Source organism: Apus apus, chromosome 17, assembly GCF_020740795.1.
Source record: "Apus apus isolate bApuApu2 chromosome 17, bApuApu2.pri.cur, whole genome shotgun sequence".
Taxonomy (NCBI): Eukaryota; Metazoa; Chordata; class Aves; order Apodiformes; family Apodidae; genus Apus; species Apus apus.
This window is the reverse complement of record NC_067298.1, coordinates 9153650-9181282: the sequence shown is the minus strand read 5'-3', so window position 1 is coordinate 9181282 and position 27633 is coordinate 9153650. Positions and strand designations below refer to the sequence as shown.

Sequence of the window (27633 nt, the reverse complement as noted above, 5' to 3'; positions counted from 1 at the left end):
CCTGTAGTTCTACATCTCTGTAAACTGCCATGGTTGACATTTTTGAGATCAATGACCCATGTTGTTACCACCTGAGCACCAATGCAGATATTTTCCAAGTGCTCTAAAAACTGTGCAGTAGGTGATGTCTGTCATTAGACTGTACATTTTTTTTGAAATCTGCTTTTCATAATCCACCTCCAGTAGTAATTTACTTTTCAACCTTTCATGTTCTCCTTCAAACACAGGTAACAACTAGAGTGTTGGTTTGTGCAGTTTGAAGACGAATCTTCTGAGAGACATGAAGTGTTGTAGGATATGCTGGCATCCCTGTGTTTCCTGGGTCATTCCCTATTTTTTGTAACACCACATAACTTTTCTTACTCTAGAAACATTTGCTTATAGAATTCTTTTAATCAACCCCTTTTATTAATCTCTTCTTCCAGTTAATATAGTTCAGGATGTTTATTCTATTTTTTTTGTTAATTTTGGAGATGCAAATTAGAACCTTAAGAAAAACCTTGGCTTTTTTCTTTTCCCCCAGCTTCTTTCCCTGTAGTGCCTACTGTTTGCTGAGGCTTCTGTTTGCAGATGCCTTTGGATGTCTGCCAGAATGGGAGCAGCATACTGAGATACATGGTGAAACCTCAAATGGGAGACTATCTGGATTTTTGTGGTGTTAGTTTGTGTTAGGAAATCCCCAGTTCTGATAAACTGCTTGTAAATATTGTATCTTTTCAACAGGCACTTCCTGAGGTGTGTATGTAGGAAATCTTTAATTGCCCACAGAACATGGGTAATAGGAGCTATCAGACCTGTCACTGAATTTGCCCCATCCTGCACTCCACATACTGCTGATTTTGGGGGGGGGTTATTATTTTGTTGCCTCCCAGATACCAACTCAATGAACAAGCTGCGTTGCTGAGAGCCGGTCACAGCTGGGGTTGGACTGACACCCATGGAAGTGCCACTCCACAGAAAGCTTTAATGAAAGGCAGAACCTTTCTGAGATCTGAAGAGAAGCCCGTGCAGTCTGGGCATCTGCAGCACCAACATGTTCCGTGGAAGTATTTCATTACATTAATGGGAAGACCATTTGACCAGAAGCCTTAATTTGACCAGAACTTAATTCTGGCAAAACACTCTCTCCTTTTTCAATAAGGATTGATTCTAGATGTGCCCATTGAATACTGGATATCCTGTAATCAGGAAAAGATTGAACAATTAATTATTTGGTGATACCTGTGGAATCAGGAAAATATTTTCAGTAGTCTCAAAGGAGCTGGCTTCCCACTGCAGTTTTGTTGGCCTGCAGATGGCCTTCCAAATCACCTCTTTTCTGTCATCAGCCTCACCCTTAGCAGAACCCTTTGATCAAAGTTGATCAAGTCCAAGCTTGAACCAACAGCAGTGTGAGCACTGAGGCACCTTAATGTCCTCATTGGATAATCTGTATGTACAGCACCTGAAACAGTCCAAGTCTTTACAAGACATTTTGCCACAGGGTGTTAGTGATGCATCATACAAGGAACTGGTGCTTTAGTTTCACTGGCAGTTAATGCAAGACTTGATGAGTAAGAGTAAAGCTGCTGAACTAGTGTCCTTCAGAGTTTGTGAGCCATCTACTCTGTCTATCTGAAAAGCTGGTTTGAAGGAACTCTGAAATGCTAAAGAAAAGATACTAGAAATATTTTTTCCACTGCAGTTGTGTTCCCCAGTACTATAAACCCTAGTCTTCATAAGCCAACTATGTGTAAGCCATCCACAGAATCTCATTAAAAGGACTTGATGCTAAAATGCATTTCTCACTGAAAATGAAAAAAAAAAAAGCCCTCACAAAGCATTGTTGTCTGTGTGGTGAGCACCTTAGCTCCTGCACCTAGTGAAGTGTCCTTGGGTTATTTTATATGAAGGACAGAGCAATTGTGATGACAAATAGCTAGTTGCTCTCAAGATTTTAGTGAACTCACTTTATAACAAGACAATCAGTACATTTGTACTCTTCTGTACATGAGCATGAAAACCATTGTGTTTAGTTATTCCAAAGTACTTATACTCATTTATTTATGCTTTCATTTTAGCGTTCAGCTAAATCTCTGCATCCCTCCAGAATCATAAAAATTTTGCCTTTATGTTCTGTGTATATTTGACTCTCTTTATTTGAAGTAATCAGAAAGAAATAAGAAAGCTGACACAAAGCAGGGTGTACTGAGTCTGTGAGCTGATGGAGCAAGGTGTATTTTTGATGTCAAACATACATTTCTTCTGTTGCAGTGTTCATTTTTGCCGAAATTCTCCATTCATATAGAGACAAAATATGAGGACAACAAAGGAAGCAATGACAGTGTAAGTATGGTGGCTTTTCAAAATTTAATTTTACCCTGTAGTTAATCATCTGTGTCTGGAGGGGATTGTAGTAGGTCTTTTGGTCTGGGAGAAGGGCCTGGTCAGGCTTGTGCCTCTGCACCTCCCTTGGTGTCCTGTTCACTAGTAACTTGTCAGTTTGCAGAGCAGTTACCTCTAAAGCACTATGAGATGATTCATGCACACAACTTCCCTTCTGCACCTCACATTCTAGTGGTTACTTCTAAACACAACATTATCTGCATATGTGAACTTAGTCCTGAAGAACATTCATGGGGAGTAAAGAAAAGATTAGGCTTTTTTGGTGTAATTTTTTCCCCACTTTATCTGCTCCACGTTATTCTTTCTGAATAAAGGGGGTTGAATTCCAAGGAGCTGTTAGGAAGAGCAAACAGGAAACTAAACAATGGTCAGAGATGAGAGATCTCAGTAAACAACTTCCAGGGAACAATGGCTGGACTTTTGGCAGTCGCAAAATGTTACAAAGTTCTCCGAGCTGGAAATGAGAAGGATCATTAACTATGCAAAATCCTCTCTAGAGGAAGGGTGACAGTGAGTAGCCAGCAGCTGCTGGTCAGGAGATGCTCAGGAATAGAAGACAGGAGGTCAGCTGGACTTTGTTGGCCTGACAGAGAGCAAAGAGAGTCGTACAGCTTGCAAGAAAAAAATAATGTTTGATAAATGTTTGAGCCTGTGAAGGCTGAACTGCTGGATGGAAAACACTGAAACACTCCTGTGTATTTCATTTTGGTATGTGTTAAACAGTCACTTGTTGCAGACTTAGGAGAAAAAGTTGATTATAGGTGTGAAATACAGGTTAAAATGTCTAGGAAATTGATCTGTAATACAGAGACCTAATGAGGAAGTGTTCAAACTCATTCTTGAGGAAGAAGGTGGCAGTAAAGCAGATTTTAAGGAGTCTGAGACCCAGAGCCTTTCAGTTCCTGGGGGTGTCCTTCTGGCAGCTCTAGTAAGGTGACCATGTTCTGCTCTCCAGAGGGGAGGTGGGTTTCCCTGAGCACCTTGGGCCTGTGTGTTAATAAGGCTGACAGTGCTGTGCTGCTGAGGGCAGAACAATTCCATGTGAAGGAAGAAGGTATCATTTTGAATAATGTTTCTGCCATACAGACACTTTCCCAGTGGGAACATGACAGAGATCATATCTTAGCCACCAGATACCAACGTTTCCAGTCACTGCTTGTCTAAGCCAGATCTAGATCAGGGAGAGTGGGTGAAAAAAACCACCAAAAAGCAGTGTATTACATTAGCAACTCTTATCAGGGTTATGTCATTTGAGCCAGGCTTTTTTCAGTGATGTCCAGTGATAGGACAAGGGGCAGTGGGTGGAAAATGGAACACAGGAGGTTCCACGTAAACATCAGAAAATACTTCATTTCTGTGAGAGGGACAGAGCCCTGGGACAGGCTGCCCAGAGAGGCTGTGGAGTCTCCTTCACTGGAGACATTGAAACCCGCCTGGACACGTTCCTGTGCGATGTGCTCTGGGTGACCCTGCTCTGGCAGGGGGGCTGGACTGGATGATCTTTCCAGGTCCCTTCTAACCCCGAAGATTCTGTGATTCTGTAATTTATGTGCTTTTTAATGTTCACTTCTGCTTTTTGGCAGTGCTGTAATTCAGAGCAGGCCCATACCTTTGGGTTCTGCACCCTAATCAGAGGGTGCAGGTTAGGGCTCTGGTACATTATCAGGTCAGCAGTGAGAAGACACTTTCTGTGCTGCTGCCTAACAGAGGAAGAGCTGAAGCTATATAATCACTGAACTTTCTTTTTTTCCTGTGTGTCAGCTTCGTGGCAAAAATGCCAGGAATCAAGCACTGAATAGTGCCCAGCCAGTGAGTTTAGGATGAAAGTAACACAGAGGTGGGGATACTCAGATGATGTAAATCAAAGAATCTCTACTCTGCTTGAATGCAGCTCTTTAAATGTAATTTTTACCAGGGCTCCAATTGGGTAATATTATATTACCTTTATCCTGAGGTACTTGAGTCACAGACTAGGCAAGTATTTACCAAGATTGACAGGTTTAATTGACTTGAACTGAGGAGGAAGAGAAGCTGACTTACAGGGCTGCATTCTAGCCCTAATTTCCACGACTTTGTAATTCTGAGAGCTGTGCTGTTCACTGCTGTCAACACAATAAGTCAATGGAAGACCTGATTTTTTTTGCTGTTGATCCAGTGACATTGATCTGGTGACACAGATGTCTCTGGTGAAGCACTGAAGTGCCAAACACCTCAGAACTAGGACTACGAGTCAATCTTGTTACAAGTATTCAGGCTTAAACCTCTCTCAAGAAAACACAAAATGTATTTCTTCTTTGTATCCAACAGGTTTAAATTAAATTTCACTACATTTGCCTGGTCAGAAAATAACAGGACTCATAGCAACCATTTCTGTAAATTTCCATAGATATCTTTTACTTCATTGCAACTATTAAAAGTGGCTGATAAGAAATAATTAATCAAAAAAATAATTCTGTAAATTCTGCAGTTATAATGCAAAATACAGTAAATTAATATTACAGTAATGAGGGTAGTAATGCATGTCTGATGTTAACTTTTTTTTAAACCATACATGTTTTTTGAAATCTTTGAACTCTGATTTATTCTTTATCTCCATGCTATCTAGTAAAGTAGATACTAATTGTAAAAAGCAGTAATTAGAAATAAGGATCCTATAACTAATTGTATTGATCAATGGAAGAGAGGAATATAAATGCCCTCAGGTTCCTGTTGTCGTGTAGCAGGCTGGTATGTTATGAGAAGTATTTTATTTAACATGTTGCATGGTAAAATTCTACCTGATGACTGCAATATATCTTGATGCTCAAGTCCTCCTGATTTTTCTTGCCAATTGTTGTGGTAGAAGAAAATAAGATAATTAAATCTGCTTTGGAACTTGATTTTTCTATACGGCTTTGTCATCCCTTAACGTATTTTAAGTGTGTCCCGACCTGTTAAAGTTTACACTTGATTTGCACAAATAATAACATTGCCAGGAAGTACAATGGACAATAAACCCCTTTATTTAGATTAAAACACTCATGAAGTTTGTGTAGATGGCAGCAGTGCAGGACCATAAACCCCCCCAGCTGTGATTCCTGGTGCCACCTCGCAGCTGATCGCGCTGCCTCGCATCTAGATGTTCACATGGCAACTCACTCCTTAGCAAAACAGTGTTGGATGAACATGTTAGTACATCAAATATTGTCACTGCCACCTTGCAGCTTGATGGCTTCATTAAGAGTGTTGGGAACTAGACCGATGAGTCAGACCACCCAGTCCTTCCTCATTATGGGTCTTTTAAAAAGTAAACTTCTTAGTTTGAAGAGAAATTTTATTTTTGGTTTACTTTTATTTGAAATGACAAAATGTAAATGACACTGTAGGTGGTATCTGTGGAGTACATGAAAACGTTGCTTCCCCATTGCATCTTCAGCTGCTTACATAAGTCAAGGTAGCAGTGGGAACTGCTGCAAGAGGGAGGTGCAGGTGCCTACAGCAGCTTCAGTGGAGGCAGGCTGGAAAAGTGCAGGATAATGACTCAGGGCACAGTTTGTTTCCCATAAGAAAAATTAGCAATCAGGGAATTTGAATGTAGAGATAGAAAGTCTATATTTTGAATAATAAAACCGTAAGTTAAATACAAGAGAATTCTTAAGGTTATCTAATTAATGAAATGGTCAGAAATCACAGGCAGGAGTGGTATAAGTTACTGCTTGTTTGTGAATTAAGTTTTAGTCTATGGTTTTCATGAGCAGACCTTGTTAACCTCTTGTTTTATTTGGGCTGATTCTGTTTGCTTTTCACAGTCTATCAACTGGTCAGTATTTATGTCACATCAGGCTAATTTTATTCTCAACATTGTATTGCTCTCCCTTTTCTCCCATCTCTGTTCTTACTGTTCCAGTACATCCTACAGACACACATGTTGTTTATTTTGAATTTTAGTGGGGAATGCACCAGCTTAGGCTTTCTGTTGATTACAGTCTTCACCACATGGCTCTAGTGGATACTGTAATCAGTGCCTGGTGATCTCCTGCCCTGCAGCTCCCTGTTCTTGCCTGCCATGCTCCAGTCCTGGTGAAGATGTCTAAAAAAACCATCTGTAGCTGAAGGCAGAGCCAAAGATGAAGGCAAACTCTGTTCAGAGACATTTTCATTTTCTGTTGGTTGCAGAAGAATCATTATGTTTGACTGGGTTTTGTTTTTTAGTCAGAGAATTAATTAATTTCTGCTGATATTTGGGCAGTGAATTTTTGCCATCTGATAGTGTCTGGGGAAAGTACAAAAGCACTGCTTGCAAAAATCATCCAACAGTTGTCAAGAATGGAAATTCACTGTATATAAAACATAACAGTGCCTTGCTCTTTGTAGCATAACATTTTGCTCTGGAAAACTCAATGGCTGGATCCTGGTTATTAAAGAGCAGGATGCAAGGTCTTAAAATCACATAATCTTTCTTTTTGTGAAAGAGCCATGATATTTATTAGCAAGAATAACATTAGTCTTAAGAGTAATGGATGTGTGGGGTAAAGATTTTGAGCCAGTTATATTTCAAGATGACAAAATGTGTGTATCATTGGGCCCATTTTTGTAAGTGCTTGTGTCAGTGCTGATAAAGTCATCAGAGATACAGCACTCATTCCTTGTCAGTCAATGTGTGTCTTCACTTTCAAAGATAATATCGTGTTGGAAATGTCTGAGAATGACCATTTGCCAAATGATAACAAGAGGTAGTTCTGTATTCCATACACATATAAATGAACACCAATATAACACACAGAAAACTCAAAAGCTTCACAGAAATGTCAATATTTGAATTAAAAAAGAAACTTATGTTGCAGATACGCATCTAAACTTGGGGCTCATCTAGCTGGACACTTCATTTTTTTCCATTTTTGAGCTCAATGGCTATGAATGAATCACTAGAATAGCAAGAAAGGCAGAGATAAATGTAATTAAATTTCAAGTTCTGATGTTTAAAGATATTTTCATCATGCCACTCATGTCATAGCCTGCCTGTCTCCCTGAGATGTCATCCTGTGGCAACCAGCTACTGCAAAGCCAAGATGGAAGTTGTTGGGATGCCTGTTGGCTTTGTTGGCAGGGCAGGAAAAATGGGGAGGCAGAAAAAGGGGAGAAAAATTCCTTCGGGCATTCCTCTTAAAGTCAGATTTAATAGAAGAAGAAATTTGATCTATAATGGAAATTCTCATCTCAGTAAATTACATTTCCACATTGAATATTGAACAGTGTAGTAATTTTGGCTTAAATTTGTAGATAGGCACAGGTGTCTGATTACTTAGCACATGGGATATGATCACATATGCTACCATATTACCTGCTGGTAATTAATTTAGGAGTTCTCTGCTTTTTTGAAAAAAGAAAAATATGGTTTTGCTCTTACCCGTTTCATTTCTCTGCCTTGGCTACAGTTTTCAGCAACGGCTTGAAACACTCCTTGTATCTAGGCTGGTAAAAAAAAAACAACCCTCCATTTGCAGTAAAGACAGAACAACCTGTGATCCTTTTAATACCTTCTATGCTCCTGATGATAGAAGAAAAGGCAACCATGACAAGGGAGGATGACAGGGGCTGGCACAGAGCCAAGCCAAACAGCAGAGATTTGGCCCTCCCAGTTCAACAGTGTAGATGAGTGAGGAGTTTGCTGGTGTGGATGTAACCAATAGATCCAGCAGAGTTTGGCTTCATATACCCAAGTATACACCCAGTAGATGTGGTGACTGGTCCTGAAAGTTAAATTTTGGATTACCTACAATTTGAATGAGGTTGAAGCCACCAATTTAGCCTGAGATTAGAAGAGAGGGAAGAAAAACGGAAAAGGAGTTTGTAGAAAAAAGATGCTGAATTTGTTGTTGATGTATCATCAGCTCATAACCTGACTTTCTGTTCTGGCTTTGGCTGCAGGGAAAGAGAAGTCACCAGCAAAGTATGTCACTGTAGATCACAAGGAAAAGAAAGGAAAGAAATTTAAATACACCAGCACTTTAAATCACTTTCTTTCCTGAGGAACTGGAATCATCTGCCAGGGTTTTTTTGTAAATTTTCCCCAAAAGAAACCACTGACCCAATTAAAACCTTTCCCTTTTTGTCATTCTGTGGGGGAATTTGTCTAAGTAATGATGAGCTGTCATTCCTCTTAGAAAGTGGAAGTGTTTGTCTGCTGTAAAATGCTGTCACAACACCTCCCTGAAAAGCCCAGACCCACAGCAAAAAGGACACTTCAGCCTGGATGTTACTCTTTGTTTTCCATTTGATTGTGTATTTCACTCTTAATTAATTACTTGGCTTCCAAACGTAAAGCCTCTCCAGTTCTTTCCAATATAATATTGAATATTCTGCCTTTCTACATCATCTTTTTAAGGATACAGATTGTTCTCACCATTCGTTTGCTGCACATTTGGAAATACAGTTGCACAGATTGGGAGCCTTATGCTTCTTTTTGTGTCCTTTAATCTCTTCCTTTAAAACTTCTTAATTTCTCTAGTCTCTTTGATCACAAATGCAACAAACCCACCCTCCCTGCAGGCTTTAAGGCAATCCCAGATTGTGTGGCTAGGAGAGGCAATAAAAGAATTAGAGCTAAGAAAAAAATTGGTCTTGCTCTCTAATGATTCTTGTTTTCTACTGCTGATAGAACGAGATCATTAAATATCTATCTGAAAGTCTTGTGAGGACAATTTAGGAAGGGAAGATGCATAAATGATCAGACAACAACTTCTGCCAGCAAAGGAAAGTGAGAATGTCATTTGACACACTCTTGGGATGGAGGGAATGGTCAGAAAACCTAAGCAGCAAATAAGGCAGAGTTAAAATGGTTGAAAGATTCCTCCTGGTTTTGACAGATTGGCAAAGGCATCTGTCAGCCCCACTTCTACCAAGGCATTTTAAAGAGAGGAAAAGAATTTAAAATTGTATTACTTAGAGGTGCAATATGTGGATCAAGTCTGTGGCAGAGCAGGGTGCATTTCTTCAGATAAGATACTGGAAAATAGTTCCCATTTAGGTCCCTGTGCAGAGATGTGCATGTGCTTGGATTTATTAGGCTTGTGCTTAAACCATATACTGAGTCAGAGCCTCAGATGACCTGGTCATGTCCATTTAAGAGAAATCTCCATTATTTTATTTAATGCTCAGAGATTATGGTAAAATGCATCTTGTTCCAGATATAGTTTAGCTGATTTCACCCAGGGATTCGTTCATGTTCCCAAATTTGTTTAGAAAAAAAGCAAGCAAGGAAGCTTATAAAAAGTGACCTATATTGTATATATAAAATGTAACACATGTTTTTAAGAGGAACCCAATTCTAAGAAAAAGCACTACAGGGGAAGGACCTTTCAGCTCAAATTTGTTCAAATAATCAACATAAATATTTCATAAAACAAGGATTGGAGGAGGAAAACAAATTCACAAATAAAAACAGACTAAAGTTTTGCTTTGTTCTGTTCTTCTGCAGTTTCAGACATTTTATGTCCAGTTCAGTAAACATTCAGTGTTGCCTATTTCGTTCCACTTCTGTGAACTACCAAGACAAGGTGAAATTGTAGAGTCAAACTTCAGCTTTTCATTTATTTGGATTGTGGTTTCCCAGCACTGTTCTCCTTCCCAGCTGCTGTACTTGCCCCTTGCAGCCCATTGCTCCCTTGGAGCGCTTCACGTGGGCAGCTGCATTTCTCTCAGAAAGAACAAAGTGGCTTTCTTGTTACTGAATAGTTTCTGGAATTTTGTATTTATAACTATTCCTCTAGGATGAAATGAAATTAACAGAGCATTCACTACATTTATTTTATATTTTAAAATAAATAATAAAATAGTATTTATGTTTCCTGGAAACCTTAGCTATAGAACATTGTGCCCCAAAGGAAAAAACACATCGTTAGCTTGTTGCTGATCTTGACAGTGTATGCACAGCTTCCCTGAATGTTCTGGCACTAATTCATGATGGCCTTTTAACTAGTCTCTATTTCCCAAGTCCCAGAATCATAAGCAGAAATTTTTTGCAGACACATGGGTCAGTAAGATGCCTGAATAATTAAATTATAGACACAGGCACAACGCATGCGATGCTGCAGATGCAAACGGGTCGCATTTTCAAAATATACCCATCCTTTGCCTTGCATAGAACAAAGGACTTGGTGTTCAAAACCAGGTCCTAAAGGATTAACATAAAAATGTGTTTCCAGCTTCCACTGAGAGCAGTTCAACCAAAATTTTGATTCTCAGCATAAGAGCAACTTAAGCCTGATGAGTTCACACAACAGGCCCATCCCTAAGAGTGAAAAGGTCAGAAACATTCAGAGTCCAGAAATTCAGGCTTTTACACAGCGATGGCATCAAGTTCAAAGATTAGAGAACACAATAAAACCCAACCTGGTTGTTGACTTTATTGTGGCCAAAGTCTCTGTTCCAAAAAGCACAAGGAGGACGGGCAGTGTGAGCAGGAAGTGCTGAACACAACATGTTCACATTTAACAGTCTGCTGTCTTCTTCACCTGACATGGTGGATTGCTCCCCAAAAAACCTGTGGTGTCACTCATTCAAACTGTTGTTAATGTTGCTCGGGAAGACCTGCCTTTGACCTTGAGAACAGCATTTTCTCCCATGTCTGCAGGGGCTGCAGGATGTGACTGCAAAAACTTTTGTATCTTACAGCAGGAGCTGTTCAGGCACAAGCCAAAAATATAATATTCCAGTCAGTGCAAATGGCTTGTAGCTGTTATTCCAGGTGGATTTTGTAAGGGTGCTGTTCTGTTACAGTGTTCACTTTCCTTAACTCTTGCAGATTTTTGACAAGGAAGCGAAGGACCTGGAGCGAGAAGTCTGCTTCATCGACATCGCCAGCGATGAGGTCCCCGAGCGCTACTACAAAGAGTCAGAGGTGAGAGCCGGATCAACTGGGAGCTGGTGCAGAGGGGAACGTAGGGGCCTGCAGGGGAGCCTTGGCAGAACTCAGAACAGTTTTATTTTTGTGTGACATCCTGCTGGTCAGTAGTATTTAAATGCTTTCGAATTAGAGGGGGAGCAGACAGCAGCCTCTCTGTCTAGGTTGCCTGACACTTTCTTTTGCAGATGATGGCTCCAACCTTTGGCAATCCTTTCATACCCTTATCAGAACAGATTCTGTTCCAGACCTTTGGTATTCAGCTGAGTTCATTCAAACTAGAAAAGGACTTTTCTCTGAGTCAGGAAGCTCAGTTAAGTGTTTGCAGATCTGAGTAGCTTCAAACATTTCTGGTGTCCTTATTTGCATCCCTGCCTGGCTAACAAGCCCCGCAAAGTGTCTCAGCAAAGGACAGATCTGCTGCTGGGAGAAGAGAGTTGATGCACAGCTGCTCAGGGGCAGCCATGGCACAAGACCAAGAGGGACTGAAGCATATTGCACGATGCAGTAAATCTGCCACAATGCATCAATGGCAGCAGGCACAGTCACTCTCTGAGAATTCCTTTGGAAATTGCTCCCTTGCATATTTGGTGGGGCACATCTCTGAGGAGCGTGTTTCTTCTGGGTCAGTGCAGTCACTGCTCTGACATCAGCAGCCACTTTGCAAATGAAGATGAGCTTTAACCTCAGACTTGGAAAATGATGTTTCAAGAGAAGGAGCTAGAGAGGGATGATCGGATCCATGCTTGCATTTAATTTTGGAGATATGATTTGCCTCTGGAGCCAAGTATATATTCATAGCCTGCAATAAGTATGGCAGGCTGTTTGACTACACAAAACGAGACCACATAATCATTTTTAGGATAGAAAATGAAGGCTTGCCAATGCATATATTTCTATATCAGAGGAGACATGATTTTCTGACTAAAAAAGTCAGATACTTGTTATCTTCCATTTATAGATCCTATTTCAAATGTTATGTATGGGTCATAAACCAAAATTGGGTCTACAGGAGAACGCAAAGTAATTTTATTAGTTTTCTTACATAATGAAAACCATCTGTTATGTACCAAAAATTATATAACACCTCATAAACCAGCTTATTGGTCCCATCATCTTATTTAAACTCCATGGTCTTCTGGTTCCATTTAGGAATGACTGCTGCTATTGGACAGGTCAGTATGTGACTGTGTTTCAAAGGAGTCATGTAAGATGCTTTGTCTCAGTGTGTGTATTTCCAGACATTGCAAACATGAAGCTTTAACATCAAGCTTTTTAGCTTTGCTTCCTATTTTTAATAGCCAATTATTAAGCATAATTTCCATATGAATAATCTGATGATAGAGAAAAAAATAAACTCACGGTACGTGAGAAAAGAGTTTCAGAGTCTTTCAGTTGTTGTTTCAAAGACAAATCTAAGAGACCTGATTCGGAGCAAAATGGAGTTTTGTATGGGTTTAAACAACAAAAATAGCCCAGCATCTGTTGTTTTTTCTGTACTGATGGATGATTTGTATGTTGCCTACCAAATTCTGTTTCAGGATTCCTGCAAAGTAGTAAGAACACCTTAGCATTTAAGTGTGCACATCTTGTGATTGATACTCAATTAATAACAGTTTGATTCAGTACATACTGAAGTTTACAAAATAGGGGGGGTTTATGCTACCATGGGATGAATGTGAAGCCAAATTCCCATTTCTTATATAATTTAGAGACTATAAAAAGAATTTTAATGTTTGTAAATGTGATTTCCATCTGTTTTCAATCAGAACAGCACAAAAAAGTAACTCCATGTAAATGAGAAACGCACTGTGTCTTCCAAGTAACAGTTTCAGAGGTAACTAAAAACATTAAGCTTTTGAAGGGTATTTGACTTACACTATTAACAGCAATTTGGCTGCTTTTAGATCATTTAATCTGAATTCATACCAAATTTAAAGATTAGAAGTGAAGTACAATCCTCAAGGTTGAAGAATTAGGTCCCACGGGATAGCTGTGCTGACTTCAATCCAGAAAGACCGATGAGAATGATTTGGACTTCAGGCATGTTTGTAATCTCTGCGTTTCAATGGATCTTTCACATGCTGAAAATTAAGCAAGTCCTGTGTCAGGGTCAGCATACTTAGTGCCTTCTAGAAATGAGCTTTATGTTTATTTTCTATCCTGACCAACGTGCATCCCTCCTCAAAACATGCTTCAAGTTTTTAACTGCAATTCTCGTTATTTAGCTGTAGTGTATATTGGAGAAGTCTCTCCAATCATTCAAGCTGTTCCCACACTGCTTGAGCTGCTTGCTCTTTGCTAGTGCTCATGAGCCTGCTCGGAGAGGGGGTTCCTGATGTGAGCAGACAGCACTAAAAACATAGTTGCTATTAAGCGAGTGTTTGTGATTGCAGTTATTTTTAGTGTGAAAGTGTTCAGTTACCCTTCATAAGCTGGTGGAGTCGATATCATAAGTGTTTCAGAGTCCTCTGTATGAAAAGCTCCTTTCTGCAATTTGACCTTTACTTTGAGTCAGTGCGTGAAATAACTCATTGATTGGAACAGAAGGAGCCACAGCAGCTTTAGTGCTGTTTTTCCCATCTCTTTACACCAAAGATATGGTTGTGTGTGTAACACACTGTTATCAAGAGAGGCAATAAATCTGTAGTTACCACGGGAGGGTTCAGGAGATACCCAAGGGACCTGGAGCATCAGGCTCAGTACCAACAAGTGAAACAACCATTCTCTGCTTCCCACCACCCGTGATCTAAAAAACTATTTTCCAGTGGCACTGACATGAATGTTATAAAAATATCTGTATTCTCCCTTCTATTGTAACTTACATAATAATGATTCACACATAAAGAGACAAAATGTGTGAAGCATCTTTGTACGTATAATATTCCATTTGAATTGCATAGCTCATTTTGAGTTGTGCTGGTACTGGTGAGGAGGTAGAGTGTTCCATGGAAGTGTCATGACAGTTGAAGGGAAGATGATTGAGTTCAACTTTGTACGTTTTCCCTTCTCCTGTATATTAACTAAAATTGAAGAATAAAAAGTGCAGTTATCTGGAGGCTTCAGGAGAGTTGCTGTATCACTGAGGAACACTTCCATGGAACCTCTGCCAATAGCACCGAGCGCTCTCATGACCAGACTCGTCCAAATTATTTGAATTCCCTTAAGAATGGAGGGCTTATCTCTGAGTGCATGCACAGAAGGACTTAAATCACCAAGTAAACAGTGACTCAGAAGACATTTTTGTTATTACAGGGACATAGACAGAGTCCAGCTCTCTCTTCCACAGAGGTTCACTGATTTCTGCAGTCAAGAGAGCTGCCCTTGCAGGGGCCTGGGGGGTGTAGCTGCAGTGACTCTGCCCAAGCAGATGACAATTTTAGCTTAATGACCATCCACAGGCTGCATTGTGAAGCAGCCACGAGGGTACTTACCAGTGCTGCCACATCTTAAATACAGCTTTTTTCTTTTTTACAAGCAGAGCCCTAAAAATCCTTAAACTTTTAAGAAGCTTAAATGAGAGGTGCCAAATAGGGAAAGCTTGAATCTAGATCCAAGCTACCAGGTTTGCCTGTTTTGCTGTGAGGAGCCACATATGTTTCCAAATCTGAACGTGCATATTGCATTGCATACAGAATTTTATATTTCTGTATGAAGAATGTACAAGCCTACAGGTAAGAGTAGCTGTACATTTTGGAAATTCATTTCCTTGTGACTTCACCCCCAATGAATATGTATCACCAGCCAACATGTATTCCCCATATAGACATATATATTTATCTGAATTATAGAAAAGAACAAATCTGAGCTCTGCTGAAGAGTTAGGGCCTCAAGTGAATCATTCAGTAACATGAAACCTTTACTGTAGATGTGAGCTACTGAGCAAAATGTTCTTTGCCACCATATTCAAATTTATCATAATCAAAATTAACAGTGTTTCATTTCCTGTTTATAACAAAGCAGCTGAGAGTTGGACAAATGGAATCAACTTTCTCAGTTACCTCCACTAGGAAAGATTTCAGGCAGCTGCTGCAAGGCTCTTCAGTTGCTGTCTTTTTGGACTTTACCCCAGCTGCACTGTAATAGGTCCAGCTCACTACTGTCCACGTGCTTTCAGAATAACAAAACCTCTATCCCATTACAGAGACAGAAAATTATGGTGGTTGAATTAATTCAGCTGCCTCAGCCCCCACATGAGTGTGTGCAACGTGTCAGCAGGCGCTTCAGGACAGGCCACTGCAGAAACAAATGCAAATTCCCATTTCCTCACCAACTTCAGTTGTAAGCTTAGATAAAGGCTGGCTGGATTATCATATTTTAGCACCTCAGAACTCTCCCAATATTTATAATTCCAAAATACTTAGCTGGCTCTTCCAGAAAATGCATTTCAATGGAAAATCCAAAAAGAGAAAAATAATGTCTTTAAAAAAATGACTCTACGTAACTCTAATAGCATCTTTACATCAACAGATCTTTTCAGAGCCCAAGCTATATAGGCTGAAATCCAAAACCCAGCAACTACAGCTGATGGGAAAATGCCAGATCACATGTACTAAAACCATGAAGGATTGGTTCTGAAATTCAAGATCAAACGAAATGGTCTTCAGCTTAAAGGGAAAAAAAAATTTACTGCACTTCATAAGCACAACGGTGGAATATACTGCAAGAGGGGTCTGAAAAAAGAAACCCACGCATTGGAAGGAGAGGAGGGAGGGAAGTAAGCAAGCAAGCAAGCAATGGAAGGAAGCAATGGAAGGGTCAGTCTGTTTCTGGTACATCAGAGTGCCTTCCAGGAAGGGGACAGGATGCATGGCATAGGCACAGTGCACATTCAGCTCTGCAGAACGTACTCAGCTTGGGGAGCTTTTTCCATGCTAAAATGGCCATACAACCAGCAAGGAATTTTTGAGACAGACCAGTGACAAGGTTAGCAAGATGTTCCCTGCAGGCTTCCAATGTACAGACAAAGGAGGAGTTACCAGCTGCAGAACAGTATCAGATCTTCAGATCATGCCTGATGCCATGGCAAAGCTAAGGGAAAGCATGTCCACTTGGATTTGGAATTTTCCAGTAAACAATGAGTGTATTTCAGTAAAAAATAACATTTCAGAGTTAAATCTGAAATGCATTGCAACAAGCCAGTGCCACACTGTCAGCAAGTTGGTGTTTGCCTCCTGGAAGGGAGGTGACAGTTCCACCTCTGATGCCTGTGACATCTGCAGTCCATGAGGAAGGTTAAGTAAATAAATGCTAAATGTTAAATAATGGAATCTCCAACAGTAAGTGTGTTGAGCTGGGGAACTGTCAGACAGCCTAAGTAAGAAACACTTGGAGAGTGTTAGATTTAAACCATATCCATCACACTGGGGCTTTTCTTCTGTTTTATTGTTATTTTACATTTCATTCTCAAATAAGCCCAGCTCCTGGGTAATGATGTTTCTGCTACGTTAGCAGAAGAGCTATTTTTAAATCACCCTGCACCTGGCAATAATGCATTGCAAATACAGAGTAGGTTTTGTGCCTCTGAAGCAAAAGATTTGCCAGATGGGCTTTCCTAATAAATTGTGCTTGATAAAAGGACGAGAAGGTTATTTAAACAAAAAGATTTTAGCTGTGCCATTACATCTAAAACAGATTGAGGATTTTGCCAGTAGTTAAATTAAGGAGGAAACAATGACTAGATGCAGTGTTCTTTGGATGAGGGCTTCTCTAGGAAGGAAGGCATAGGTGGCTAAAAGCAAAAATGAGACACTCACAAAATTATTATATTAAATAATAACATAAAAATGGGGTCAGACCAAAGATCAGCTTGCCCAGGTCCCAGCCACAGAAGTGTTCTAACTCCTGTGTGCCACAGTTCTTGCCTAGAAACTGTGCTGCTTTGCTCTAGCCTGGTGCCTCTGGTTATGTTTTGCAAATTACCAAACCTTTCACTGGAAGAGTAAAGAGCAGCCATGATCCAGTGCAGGCAGGTGCTCAGCACCTCCTCCTGGGACCTGGGGAGATGTGAGCCTGGCACATGAGTCTAATTTGTTCTGCCTGACTAACCCCACCAGTGAGCTGCAGCATGAAAGTCAGGAGGAGAAGCAGTGCTGTGTACCAATATTATTTCTACTTGTATTTAATGAAGAATTGTCATCCCTGCTTCTTTCTTATATTAGAATTTTTCCTAATGGCAGAAAGGATTCCAAGCTGTGAATCTTAATCTGACAGTTTGCAGGCAGGAGTTAGGCACATAAAGTCATTCTTGGTTGTGGCTTTCATGTTAAAGTTCTCATTGTTTTCAGTGGGCTTTGTATCAGGCATTGAAGAGCAAAAGATCAGCAGTCCTGGTCACACCAAAGGTCCTGGCATGGTGTGCTCTGTGGCTGTGGCCATTATCAGAGGCCTAGGGAAGGGGTAAATAAATGGAAAATATACAGATAAATATAAAGATTCTTCCCCTAAATACTTGCTTCCATGAGCCATAGAACAAGCAATTGCTGAGCCAGAATTTGTGTCTTTAAAAAATAATCCAAGACATTTTTATACACCTCATTTTTTAGCACCTGGGTAAGCAGCCCAGTGCTGTTTGCTGTCCTGCAGGTGACCACTCACTGCTGGACAGTCCTCATGCCCTTGGAGCTGAGAGCCCAGAGCTTAAGCTCTCAAGTTCGCCTGGCTCAGTGCTGCTGTGTATCTTACATCCCATCCTCAGCTTATACACAGCCTCTGAGCTTCAGCTCCCCTGAGCAAGCAGGCACTAAAATCTTTAACACCTTGATCTTTCACACAGCCCTCTGGAAATGTGTTCCTCTGAATTCTTCCCCTTCCCTGCCTCCCATTCATCAGCCTACACTTTTATGGTGTCAATCCATTAATGTTCTCAGAAAGGCAGGAATTTCCATAAAAGCTATTAAAGATCAGTTGCCCAAACTGTCCATCATTGCCTGGCTCTTTGCTTGAAACTGTCCAGCCAATTTGTGGCCAGACATCATGTCCTTCAGGAAGAGTGGGCATGATGAAGGGAAGCAAAGGTGCCATCTCTGGGAGCTGTGAGAGGAATTTGCAACTAAGAGCGATGTCAGGGATGAACTGCAGTAGGTGGATTATTTGTGGGCCACCAGTTTAAGAATTATTTCCACTGTGAGTCCCCTTGTCTGCTGGATTAACTTCACAAAACCAAACCAACAGAAAGCCAGGCACTGCTTTCACAGCATCCAGGGGGCTCTGGCAGCTTGAACGAGAGACATGCATGACTGAGCAGCCATGCAGGTTTGCTGCTCATTGTTTCATTTTTATTTATAAATTCTGAATACTTGATACTGATTCAAATTCATTACATTAAATCCCTTTGGAATGCATTGAAGTTATTCCATTATGGGTCTGGTTATAGCTGGAAAGATATAAAGTATCTCTGCATAACACTCAGTATTATTAGAGTGTGTATCTGAAGTGCTTCATCAAGACAGTGGCTCCATCACATGTTAGAAACAACAAACCCTTCTTTACATTAAACTATTTTCCTATGATTTTCCTTTTTTTCCTTTCCAAATATTATGTCTTAGTTCATCCCTTTTTAATTTTTTTTATTTTTTATCAATATATTGATTGCTCCAGACAATAGTCAGTTCTAAAACAGCTCTTTCAACCAAAAAACACCTAGATCAATCTGAGGTCAAGCTTTATGCAAGTGAGAAGATGGGCAAGAGCACATGACTCTCAGTTGTGACACACAACTGATATATGATGACACTGACTTGGTTTTTTATGGTGATTTAACATTGAAGCCTTATTATACTGTGAGCTTTAAGCTTCAATTTAGAAAACAGTGTGTCAGCAATAAAAGCAATGACTTTCACAGAGAAGGAAGAAGGAAGAGTATCACCTCATTAGAGCTTTGTAAAGAAGCTGTACTGACAGAGCTTCAGCTTACAGATAAAATCAGAAGCAAAGTCAGGAGATAACTAAACATTAGCAAAAAGAAATGCTGAATGATACATAATCTCACACTGAATGAAAGGCAATTAAGATCAGAGTAGTCTTAGCAATTTGTTAGTTTTTTCTCCTGGTTGTCTTCCATTTAGCACATAATTTAAGCACCTACTTAAATCCATATTTAACTGCTCTTATGCCAAAGGATGGATTGAAAAGATCTTCCCATATCTCACCTGTGGGAAGAGCCACACAGAGCAGCACTGCTGGTTGTTCTTGAAGAAAAATTTTAGAAGCTCCACTATGAATTTACTGAAACTACATTATCTTCAAGTTTTGAAAGTCAATGCTTAACTGTAAAGTATTTCTATTTACAAGATGGAATTAGCAGGATTGGCCACAAAATGAACTAGAAGCATACCAATATGGAAAAACAACACTTCGATAGATAAAACTGTATCTTGTACAGATGAAAGGAAACTTTGGAGATGAACTAAAGTCCTTATTGTTTTTTGGTCTTGCTGTTGTAATTTCAGCACCAATTTATTTGATTTGCCAGTTCTCAAAAGAGAGAGAGAGTTGAAATGAGTGTTTTACTCACAGGAGCCATGACTCAGGTGGAGCCCGAGATGGATAAATTGCAGGAATTTCATACTTAGCTGCCCAGCTGGATATACTAGTGCACTTAGCATTGAAGATGGCATTGGCAAGGTCACATCAGTGTTGAGGTGTCAAGACTCAAATTGGACATGATTCCAGGAAGACAGGCATGGGTAGAAAGTACTGCTAAGTCACAGTGAGGGAGAAGTGGAAAAACAAGCTCTGAAGAAGCAACTTTTTTTTTTTTTTCCAGAGGCCATAAATAGCTCTTGGAGTGCAGGGTCTTGGAATTACTTGCAATAACCTGTTTTCCTATAGAAGAAAATGTCCTAGATGATAGGATTGTCAAAGCGTCTCCAAGAATATGCTGCCACTGATTCAGTGGCTGTTGGATAAAAGTCAGGAATGGATTTTCATATACCCTGGTGCCCATTTAAGTCCATTTCATGTTACTTTTTCATAATATTTATTAGCATGTTTTCATATTTTATGTCTTATCAAAACATTTACTTGAACAGACTGACAAACAGGACTTCCTCTCCTGCATTTCTCAGCATGTTTTCTTTGTTTTGCAGGATCCTAAATATTTCAAGTCACAGAAGACTGGGAGAGGCCAATTAAAAGAAGGCTGGAGAGAGACTCATCAGCCAATTATGTGTTCCTACAAACTTGTGACTGTGAAATTTGAAGTCTGGGGACTTCAAACCAGAGTAGAGCAATTTGTACATAAGGTCAGTGAAACAGGAGCTGTTTCTTATCCTTCACATAAGCAGAAGTTGAGTACTATCCTGCACAGGAACATAACTGTGACTGTGTAGAAGATAAGGAGCTCAGACAAATCTGCTTTCAGACCTCTCAAGGTCTGAGAGATCTGGAGCAGAGCCAAAGAGTTCATCTCTGGATATAAACTTCCCAAAGCCTGGAGCTGCTCAGGTCTAAGATTGAGAAAAAACTAACAATAACATTTTCAATACTGTGATAAATATATGACCTAAAGTATTTCTGAGTACACATGAAACTGAACGTGCAGCGATGATGTGCAGAACTTCTTACTCTTTTTCCAATCAATCTACTAAGACCTTCATTAATGGCATAACAGCCAAATGTTAATATTTTCAGAGTATTGACTTCCCACATGTTTAAAAAAAACTAACAAAGAAAGAGTTCCAGAACCTCTCGTTGCCTGAAGAGTCTCTACGTGTTCCCAGGTGGCTTCCTGTGCCAACCAAAGCCAGGCTGATGTGATCCAGCACCAACAGATCCACCTCCAGGGGCAGTTTGGACTCCAGCACCTTCAGAGCCAGCACATCTGACTCTCCGGGGCTTATCATTTTAGTGACAAAACCCTCAGGGTATTTTTCACTGTAAACCTTGCCAAAAGACAGCAGTGTTACTTCCCTAACGTGCCGGGTTTCTGCAGAGGTGTTTACCTTCCCCTTGCTTTGCAGGTGGTGAGAGACATCCTGCTGATCGGGCACCGTCAGGCCTTCGCCTGGGTGGATGAGTGGTACGGTGAGTGAGCTCCACACTCTGCCCCTTTGCAAGGGCTAAGGAACCACAGGCTGTCCTTTGCTCTCCTGGCCCATCAGGTCCCACTGCAGTTTGCTCATGAAAAACTGAACGCAGTTCCACCTCTGGAATACAGGGAGCTCAGTGGGTGTCCCTGCCCACGCAGGGCAGTTGGATCTAGATGATCTTTAAGGGCTCTTCCCACCCAAACCATTCTGGGATTGGCAGCAGGTTCAGAGGAGGCTGTTTCAGGCAGGGGGCCTTGACATCCCATACCTCTCATCCTAGAGGCATCAGTCCCTCACCAAGAGCTGCCCCTGCCATGTCACCTCTAAGGAGAACCTCACGCAGGTTTGAATAAAGCTGCTCATCATGGCATCCTGGGGGGCATTAAGAAGAGTGTGGCCAGCAGGTCAAGGGAGGTTCTCCTCCCCCTCTACTCTGTCCTGGTCAGGCCTCACCTGGAGCACTCTGTGCAGTTCTGGGCTCCCCAGTTCAAGAGGGACAAGGAACTACTGGAGAGAGTCCAGCCACTGAGGTGAGCAAGGGACTGGAGCATCTGTGAGGAAAGGCTGGGAGAGCTGGGGCTGTTCACCCTGGGGAAAAGGAGACTGAGGGGGGATCTCATCAATGGGTGTCAGGAGGATGAGGCCAGATTCTTCTCAGGGGTGTCCCATGACAGGACAAGGGGCAATGGTCACAAACTGGTACATAGCAGGTTTAACCTAAATATAATACTTCTTTACTCTGAGGGTACCAGAGCACTGGGACAGGCTGCCCAGTGAAGTTATGGGGTCTCCATCCCTAGAGACATTCCAACCTTGACGTGTTCATGTGAAATCTGCTCTAGGGGATCCTGCTGTAGCAGAGGGTTGGACTAGATGATCTCCAGAGGTCCCTTCCAAGCCCCAGCATTCTGAGATTAAGACTGCATTAACATGCAGTCACTTCCATACTGCAAACTCTGATCCAACACAATTCCAAACTTTTAGAAAAGTTTTAAACTATTGATAGAGATTGCAGTAAAGAGAAGCTGGAGCTCTAACCTTCTTTCTGAAAAATTGATAGAAATGTAAAACCTACTGGGTCTGATTCAACAGCAGCTGCATGCAAAAAGTGTTCTGAATCCATGGAGCAGCTGTAGGAATGGGCACTTGGAATGGTACAAAGTAATCTGAATATCAAAACAGCCAATGACATTTTATCAAATAAGCTCACAGGGTGTGTGCTGTTTACATGTATTCTCAGTAAGATGAATCCATAACCATAGATACCTGTTGAGCAGTTGCCAAGACATTTCTGTAATAGACAGTAGGAACTTGGGATTAGCTTTGGAATGTTTAGGAACACCATCTTAGGCATTTCATGGATAAGAATGACACCTGTCTTTCATCACAACTCAAACATTCTGCATTGCTTAGAAATAGCCCATTAGCCCAACTGGTGCAAACACACACACCTGACTGTAGAAACCTGCACAATTCTGTGCTGGAATCTAACAACAAACTCATTCTGCTGATTTTTTAAAAATATAGAAAAAGTTGCTTTTGAAATCACAATGTTCTTATACATTTAATAGTTTGTTAAAATCTTGTGCTATTATGATCACAAAAATAATGAAAGCTGCTCAGATACCTTCTATTTTGGGATAGCCATGCACTAAGATAAGAATTTTGTATCCAGTTAGAAAAAGTTCTAAAGATATTTTCTTTCTTATTATTTTTCCTGTAAAATGTAGTGAGCTGTTATTTTCCCTGCACAAAGTCAGGGAACCTGGTGACTGTAAATAAAGAAGCCTGACTTCATGTAAAAATTAAGCCCACAAGTCTTCTCCAAATCTACCCCAAAGTATCTATTAAAACAAGACATAAAGAAATGTTTCTGGGAAGCAAAGAGTCATCTGCACTTGAGTGGAGTTACTGATAATGTCAAGTGAGTAATCAGGAAATTCAACATATGGAATAGGTTTAGCCCAAAAACATTTAACCACAGATTTTCCCATCCTAACTCTGAATGCACCCTGTCAAAAACTCTTTCTCCACCAATGAAATACTGTGATACACAGTTATTCTGTGGGTTTTGGCTATCACAGTGAATCTTTTTTACAAAATAATATAGTGTACTTAGAACTTAATAGTCAGGCTAAGGACAAAACCTGAACAATGTGGGCTTACTGAAAGAGACATGAATAAAACTAAATGTATAGCAAGATTTATAGCAGATTTATGAAAAAAAAAAAAAAAAAGAAAGTGCAGAATGTTAGTTTAGGTAACTCTCTGTGCTGTCTGCAGCCCTTACACACTGCATGGTTCTGAAGCAGAACAGTTGGTGAGACTTGCTGACTAGAAACCAAATATCTTATTACCCAGAATGAGTGAGATCTAATTTGTTTACATCCAGTTCAGTTTAATACACATGATCTGTAAAATTTATCTGGAACTGCTCTTGTCATGTTTATGTGTGTAGGGAGAGTTTTTCTAACATAATTTTAAAGCATCTGTGTGCCTCCAGTGTGTCCATTAGCATATTTTAAATCAAAAGGTTGAGAAAGACTTGGAGAGGATGTTAGTCAGCTAAACTGAATCAACTAATCAGTCTAATAAATCAATGATTAAACAGCATGTTATTTTATGGATATTACTGACTGATTGCTGGTACTGTAAGTATGAATGTGTCTTGTCATTACGTTTACTAAACTGGATTTAGCTTTGTTGTTAAGAAAATCTACTTTCCCAGTGTCACTTACTAACAAATAGCACGTTCTCTGCTTGGCAAAGTGCATCCTTAGCATGTTACTGACATGGCTTATGGGCTTGCTTTTCATTACAGATAACAGCAGAAAGAGTATGAGTTTGTGGTGTTCCATGTTCCCTTTGGAGCAAAATTGTAGACTCTATTTCTTTTTTGCTGATGAAGTCTTACATTCTGCTACTGATATAACAGCCAAAGTTGTATCATTCCTTAAAAGCTCTCTCATAAAATGAAGCAAGAGCCTCACATCACATAACAAGGAGTGGTGTGACACAAGAATTCACAAATCCAAGTGGCACACAGTAAACCTAAGGAAAAATGCAGCCTCAAGAACAAAAGCTCAGTGTACATTTCCAAGAGGGGTACACATTTCCAAGTGTACCATGCTACTAAAATGCTGTTTCAGTTTGGTGAGTAAAAAAGTGGATTGGCTGTTTTTGTGAAACTCTGAAGTTACCAAACTGTTCTAAAAACCAGACCAAATTCTGACAGCCTCCAGGGTCTCTTACTCTCAAGCAGATGTATTGAAAGTGTGGTGATGGAACAGCACAGTCACAAGGCCATTCATTGGGCTCTCAGTGTTTTTTCTGGAAGTTTGGTGTATGGCAGATCTTTTTAAAATCTGTCATCCTTGCTTGGAGTCACACAGCAAGCACCTAACAGATTGGGCACTAGTTTAGCAACATGAGGCACGGCTAGACCATGAGAAATGATCCTGCCAGTGGCATCAGCCTGGTCTGTAGAATACTTCTAATTCTTATAACTCATTAAACTGCCTGAGGCTACAAAACTGTTAGCATATTCACTATTAACTCACTCACCAGTATAATGAAGTGTTAGCTTCTGGAAGCTAAGGTGATGTGTGCTCTAACAGTAAGAATGTTTGCTGGTTAAGAGATGTACTATGCAAAGATAACATAAAATCTTTTTTAAAGTGCCTGGCAAGGTAAGTAACTATTTATAATATTTCTGTATCTATTCTTTATTCCAAGGGATCTTCTAAAATCTTTTTAGAAGATCTTGGCCTTTGCCAAGGCCTGCACTTCAACACTTTTGCCTATCTTATGTTACTCAGGTACTCCTAAACAATTTCCACTCCTTTCTGTTCTCTGACTCCCTTTGACTCAACCTTCTCACACCTTCCTTGGCTGATATAACTACCTTTATGACTCAATTTTCATAAAGCTAGTTGCTCCATGCCTTTTTTTAAAATCCTTTTTTGGCTTCTGCTGAAAGACCTTCTCCTTAAAAAAAAAATAATTAAAAAAAAATCTAAGTTTGCACTGAATCAATGGAAAATGCCAACAATTTTGAACTTTTTACAGATATGACTATGGATGATGTTCGAGAATACGAGAAAAATATGCATGAAAAAACCAACATTAAAGTTTGCAACCAACATTCATCTACTGTGGATGAAATAGAGAGCCATGCCAAAGCAAGTGTATGTCAATTTTTAAAACATATTGCCCATCCTCAGCTAATACACCTGCACAGATCAGAGAAGAGAAATCAACTGATCTTGCTGACCAGTCACTGGAATTTTGGGGAGGTTTTGCTTCAGCAGGAACAGAATCTTTCTCCACGAAGTGCAGTCCTGCCTGTCGTGTGCACTGTGAAATGCCACTGATATAAGAAAGGGTGGGGTTGGGCTCATATACAGCTCCTGGTCTGCCAGAAAAACAGAATTCTCAAATTTCAGTTGGATGCAGAAGAGGAAATTAAATATGAGTTTTACTTTCTATTGTTTCTATTGTTTGAATAGTTAAAAACTGCAAGAGTTCGGAGTGCTTCAGTCAAAAGGCCAGAAACACAGGGAGTGGAAAATTTCTGTGGGACTGATAAAATTGTTTGCTGCACCAGGGAAAAGAAGGAAAAAGCTAATGAATTATTCAGTCTTTTCAAACTAATTTTAATGTTGTCATTGAGTAGCTACCAACAAGGTGAGAAGTATTTTCAGACATGTAGAACAGCAGTTTGTGGAGCAGCTTTCTGTGTAAGTTCTTGGTTCAGATTCTGAAACTTCAGAAAGTATTTAAGTTCCTAATTTAGGCGCCTCAATTAGAGGCCTAAAATTAGAAGTTATTACTCTCTGCAAATAGAAAAGATGCAGTTAAATTTGCTTTTGAAATGTTCTTATTCCTTTATTTCTCCTAACTGCACTGGAGAATCCAGTGATGGTTTCACTCAAATAACAAAGTGTGGGGCAAGGCCTGGAGGGCCAAGTGTTGAGGTCTTTTCTTTGTTCTTACTCAATGAAAATTGTCACCAGTCTGAAGTGATGTTGTCTAGGTAATAAGCAGGAAGGGGATTCTTGGGTTTGTGATGCTGTAGCTCTGTTGGCCTCAAGGCTACTCCTTTGCTGAGCAGTAAATTGAGAATCAGTTCTGAGTGTGGCTCTGCACTTCAGGATTTGGCTTGGAATGAAGGCAGCCATCCACATTTCCCATGAGACAGAACTGCCATTGAGCTCAGCACAGAATCTGTAATTAATGAAGAAAAGAAAAGAAAAAAAAAAAAAAAGACAGTCTGAGCCATCTTAGCTCAGAGCAAGGACTTGTTTTACTTGAGTGTGTATCAGAACAGAAGCGAATTTAAAGTGAAAGCTAAAAAGCCAAGTCAGCTGAAGGGACAGTAAGTTTTTAATGTGTGAATTTAAAATGAGCAGTCTTGGAGGTGACCACTTAGCCAGGCTTTCAGCAGTCTTCACTTAAGCCGACAAAAATGGAGAAATCTTCCTGTCCCCTTTCACTTTCATTTATCCAAGGCAACTTTTGTTTCATGTTGTACAGAAGCCCTCAGTTGAAAATAGCTGCAATGAAAGCAGGGGCTTCCTTTGATGTCAGGGTGCTCTTAAATCCCTTTGAGTCCAGAAACACTGCACGCTCTGTTGCCGGGTGAAACAAAATGTAAATCAGCAAAACAGGCTCAAATCGGTCGCCAACGCAAGTAGGTGCAGTTCCCCTGAGACCATCTGGTTATTTCCACCACTTATCTCAGGTTTGAAAATAGCTTAGTCCTCACTCCTAATAACTGCACAGCAACGTAGGCTGGAAAGGTCCCTGGCATGTGGACTGCAGGGAAGTGAGAGGGCAGCTGGCAGCAGGCGTGCTTTTGTTTCTTTCATGTGATGTTGCAATACAACAGAAAGCTTTTTCCTACATCACATTTGCAGCCCAGGCTCCAGATGCCTGCAGCTGGGTGATATTAACCAGTTTTGATGGACTGAAAGGGCAGGGTTTTGTCATTCCTATGGCAGGCACAGCCCCGTGTCCCAGACACCCAATGTGCCTGAATTTTAAAGTTATTAAAACTCCAGTGGTTATCGTTTTAGTTTTTTGAGTTTTAAGAGCTCAAAGAGCCTATAAAAGGGTGTGATGAACTACTTCGAATTTACAAATTTAACCTGATGTTCAGTGAAAACCACAACCTTGGTTTCAGTTGGCCCAGTGGACATCTTGCAGGTGATGTAGCTGTGAAGCTGCAGGTTCCAGAAGAGGCTGATTTCCTGCTCAGCTCGCCCGTTTGTAGCAGATGCCACTCGTTGGGGCTTTTCTCGGAAAAGTTTTGCACGGCTCAGCCCAGAGCTCATC

The 27633-nt window shown here is 40.4% G+C and overlaps 1 protein-coding gene across 1 annotated transcript in view; it reads left to right on the top strand.

The window, feature by feature from the left end:
* Positions 1-27633, top strand: part of PITPNC1 (phosphatidylinositol transfer protein cytoplasmic 1) — a 77725-nt gene that overhangs the window by 47726 nt on the left and 2366 nt on the right. The window contains exons 5-9 of the mRNA XM_051635288.1: positions 2254-2325; positions 11168-11263; positions 20356-20511; positions 21229-21292; positions 25366-25484. Of these exons, the coding sequence (XP_051491248.1) occupies positions 2254-2325; positions 11168-11263; positions 20356-20511; positions 21229-21292; positions 25366-25484 (507 nt within the window). The remainder of the gene's footprint in view (positions 1-2253; positions 2326-11167; positions 11264-20355; positions 20512-21228; positions 21293-25365; positions 25485-27633) is intronic.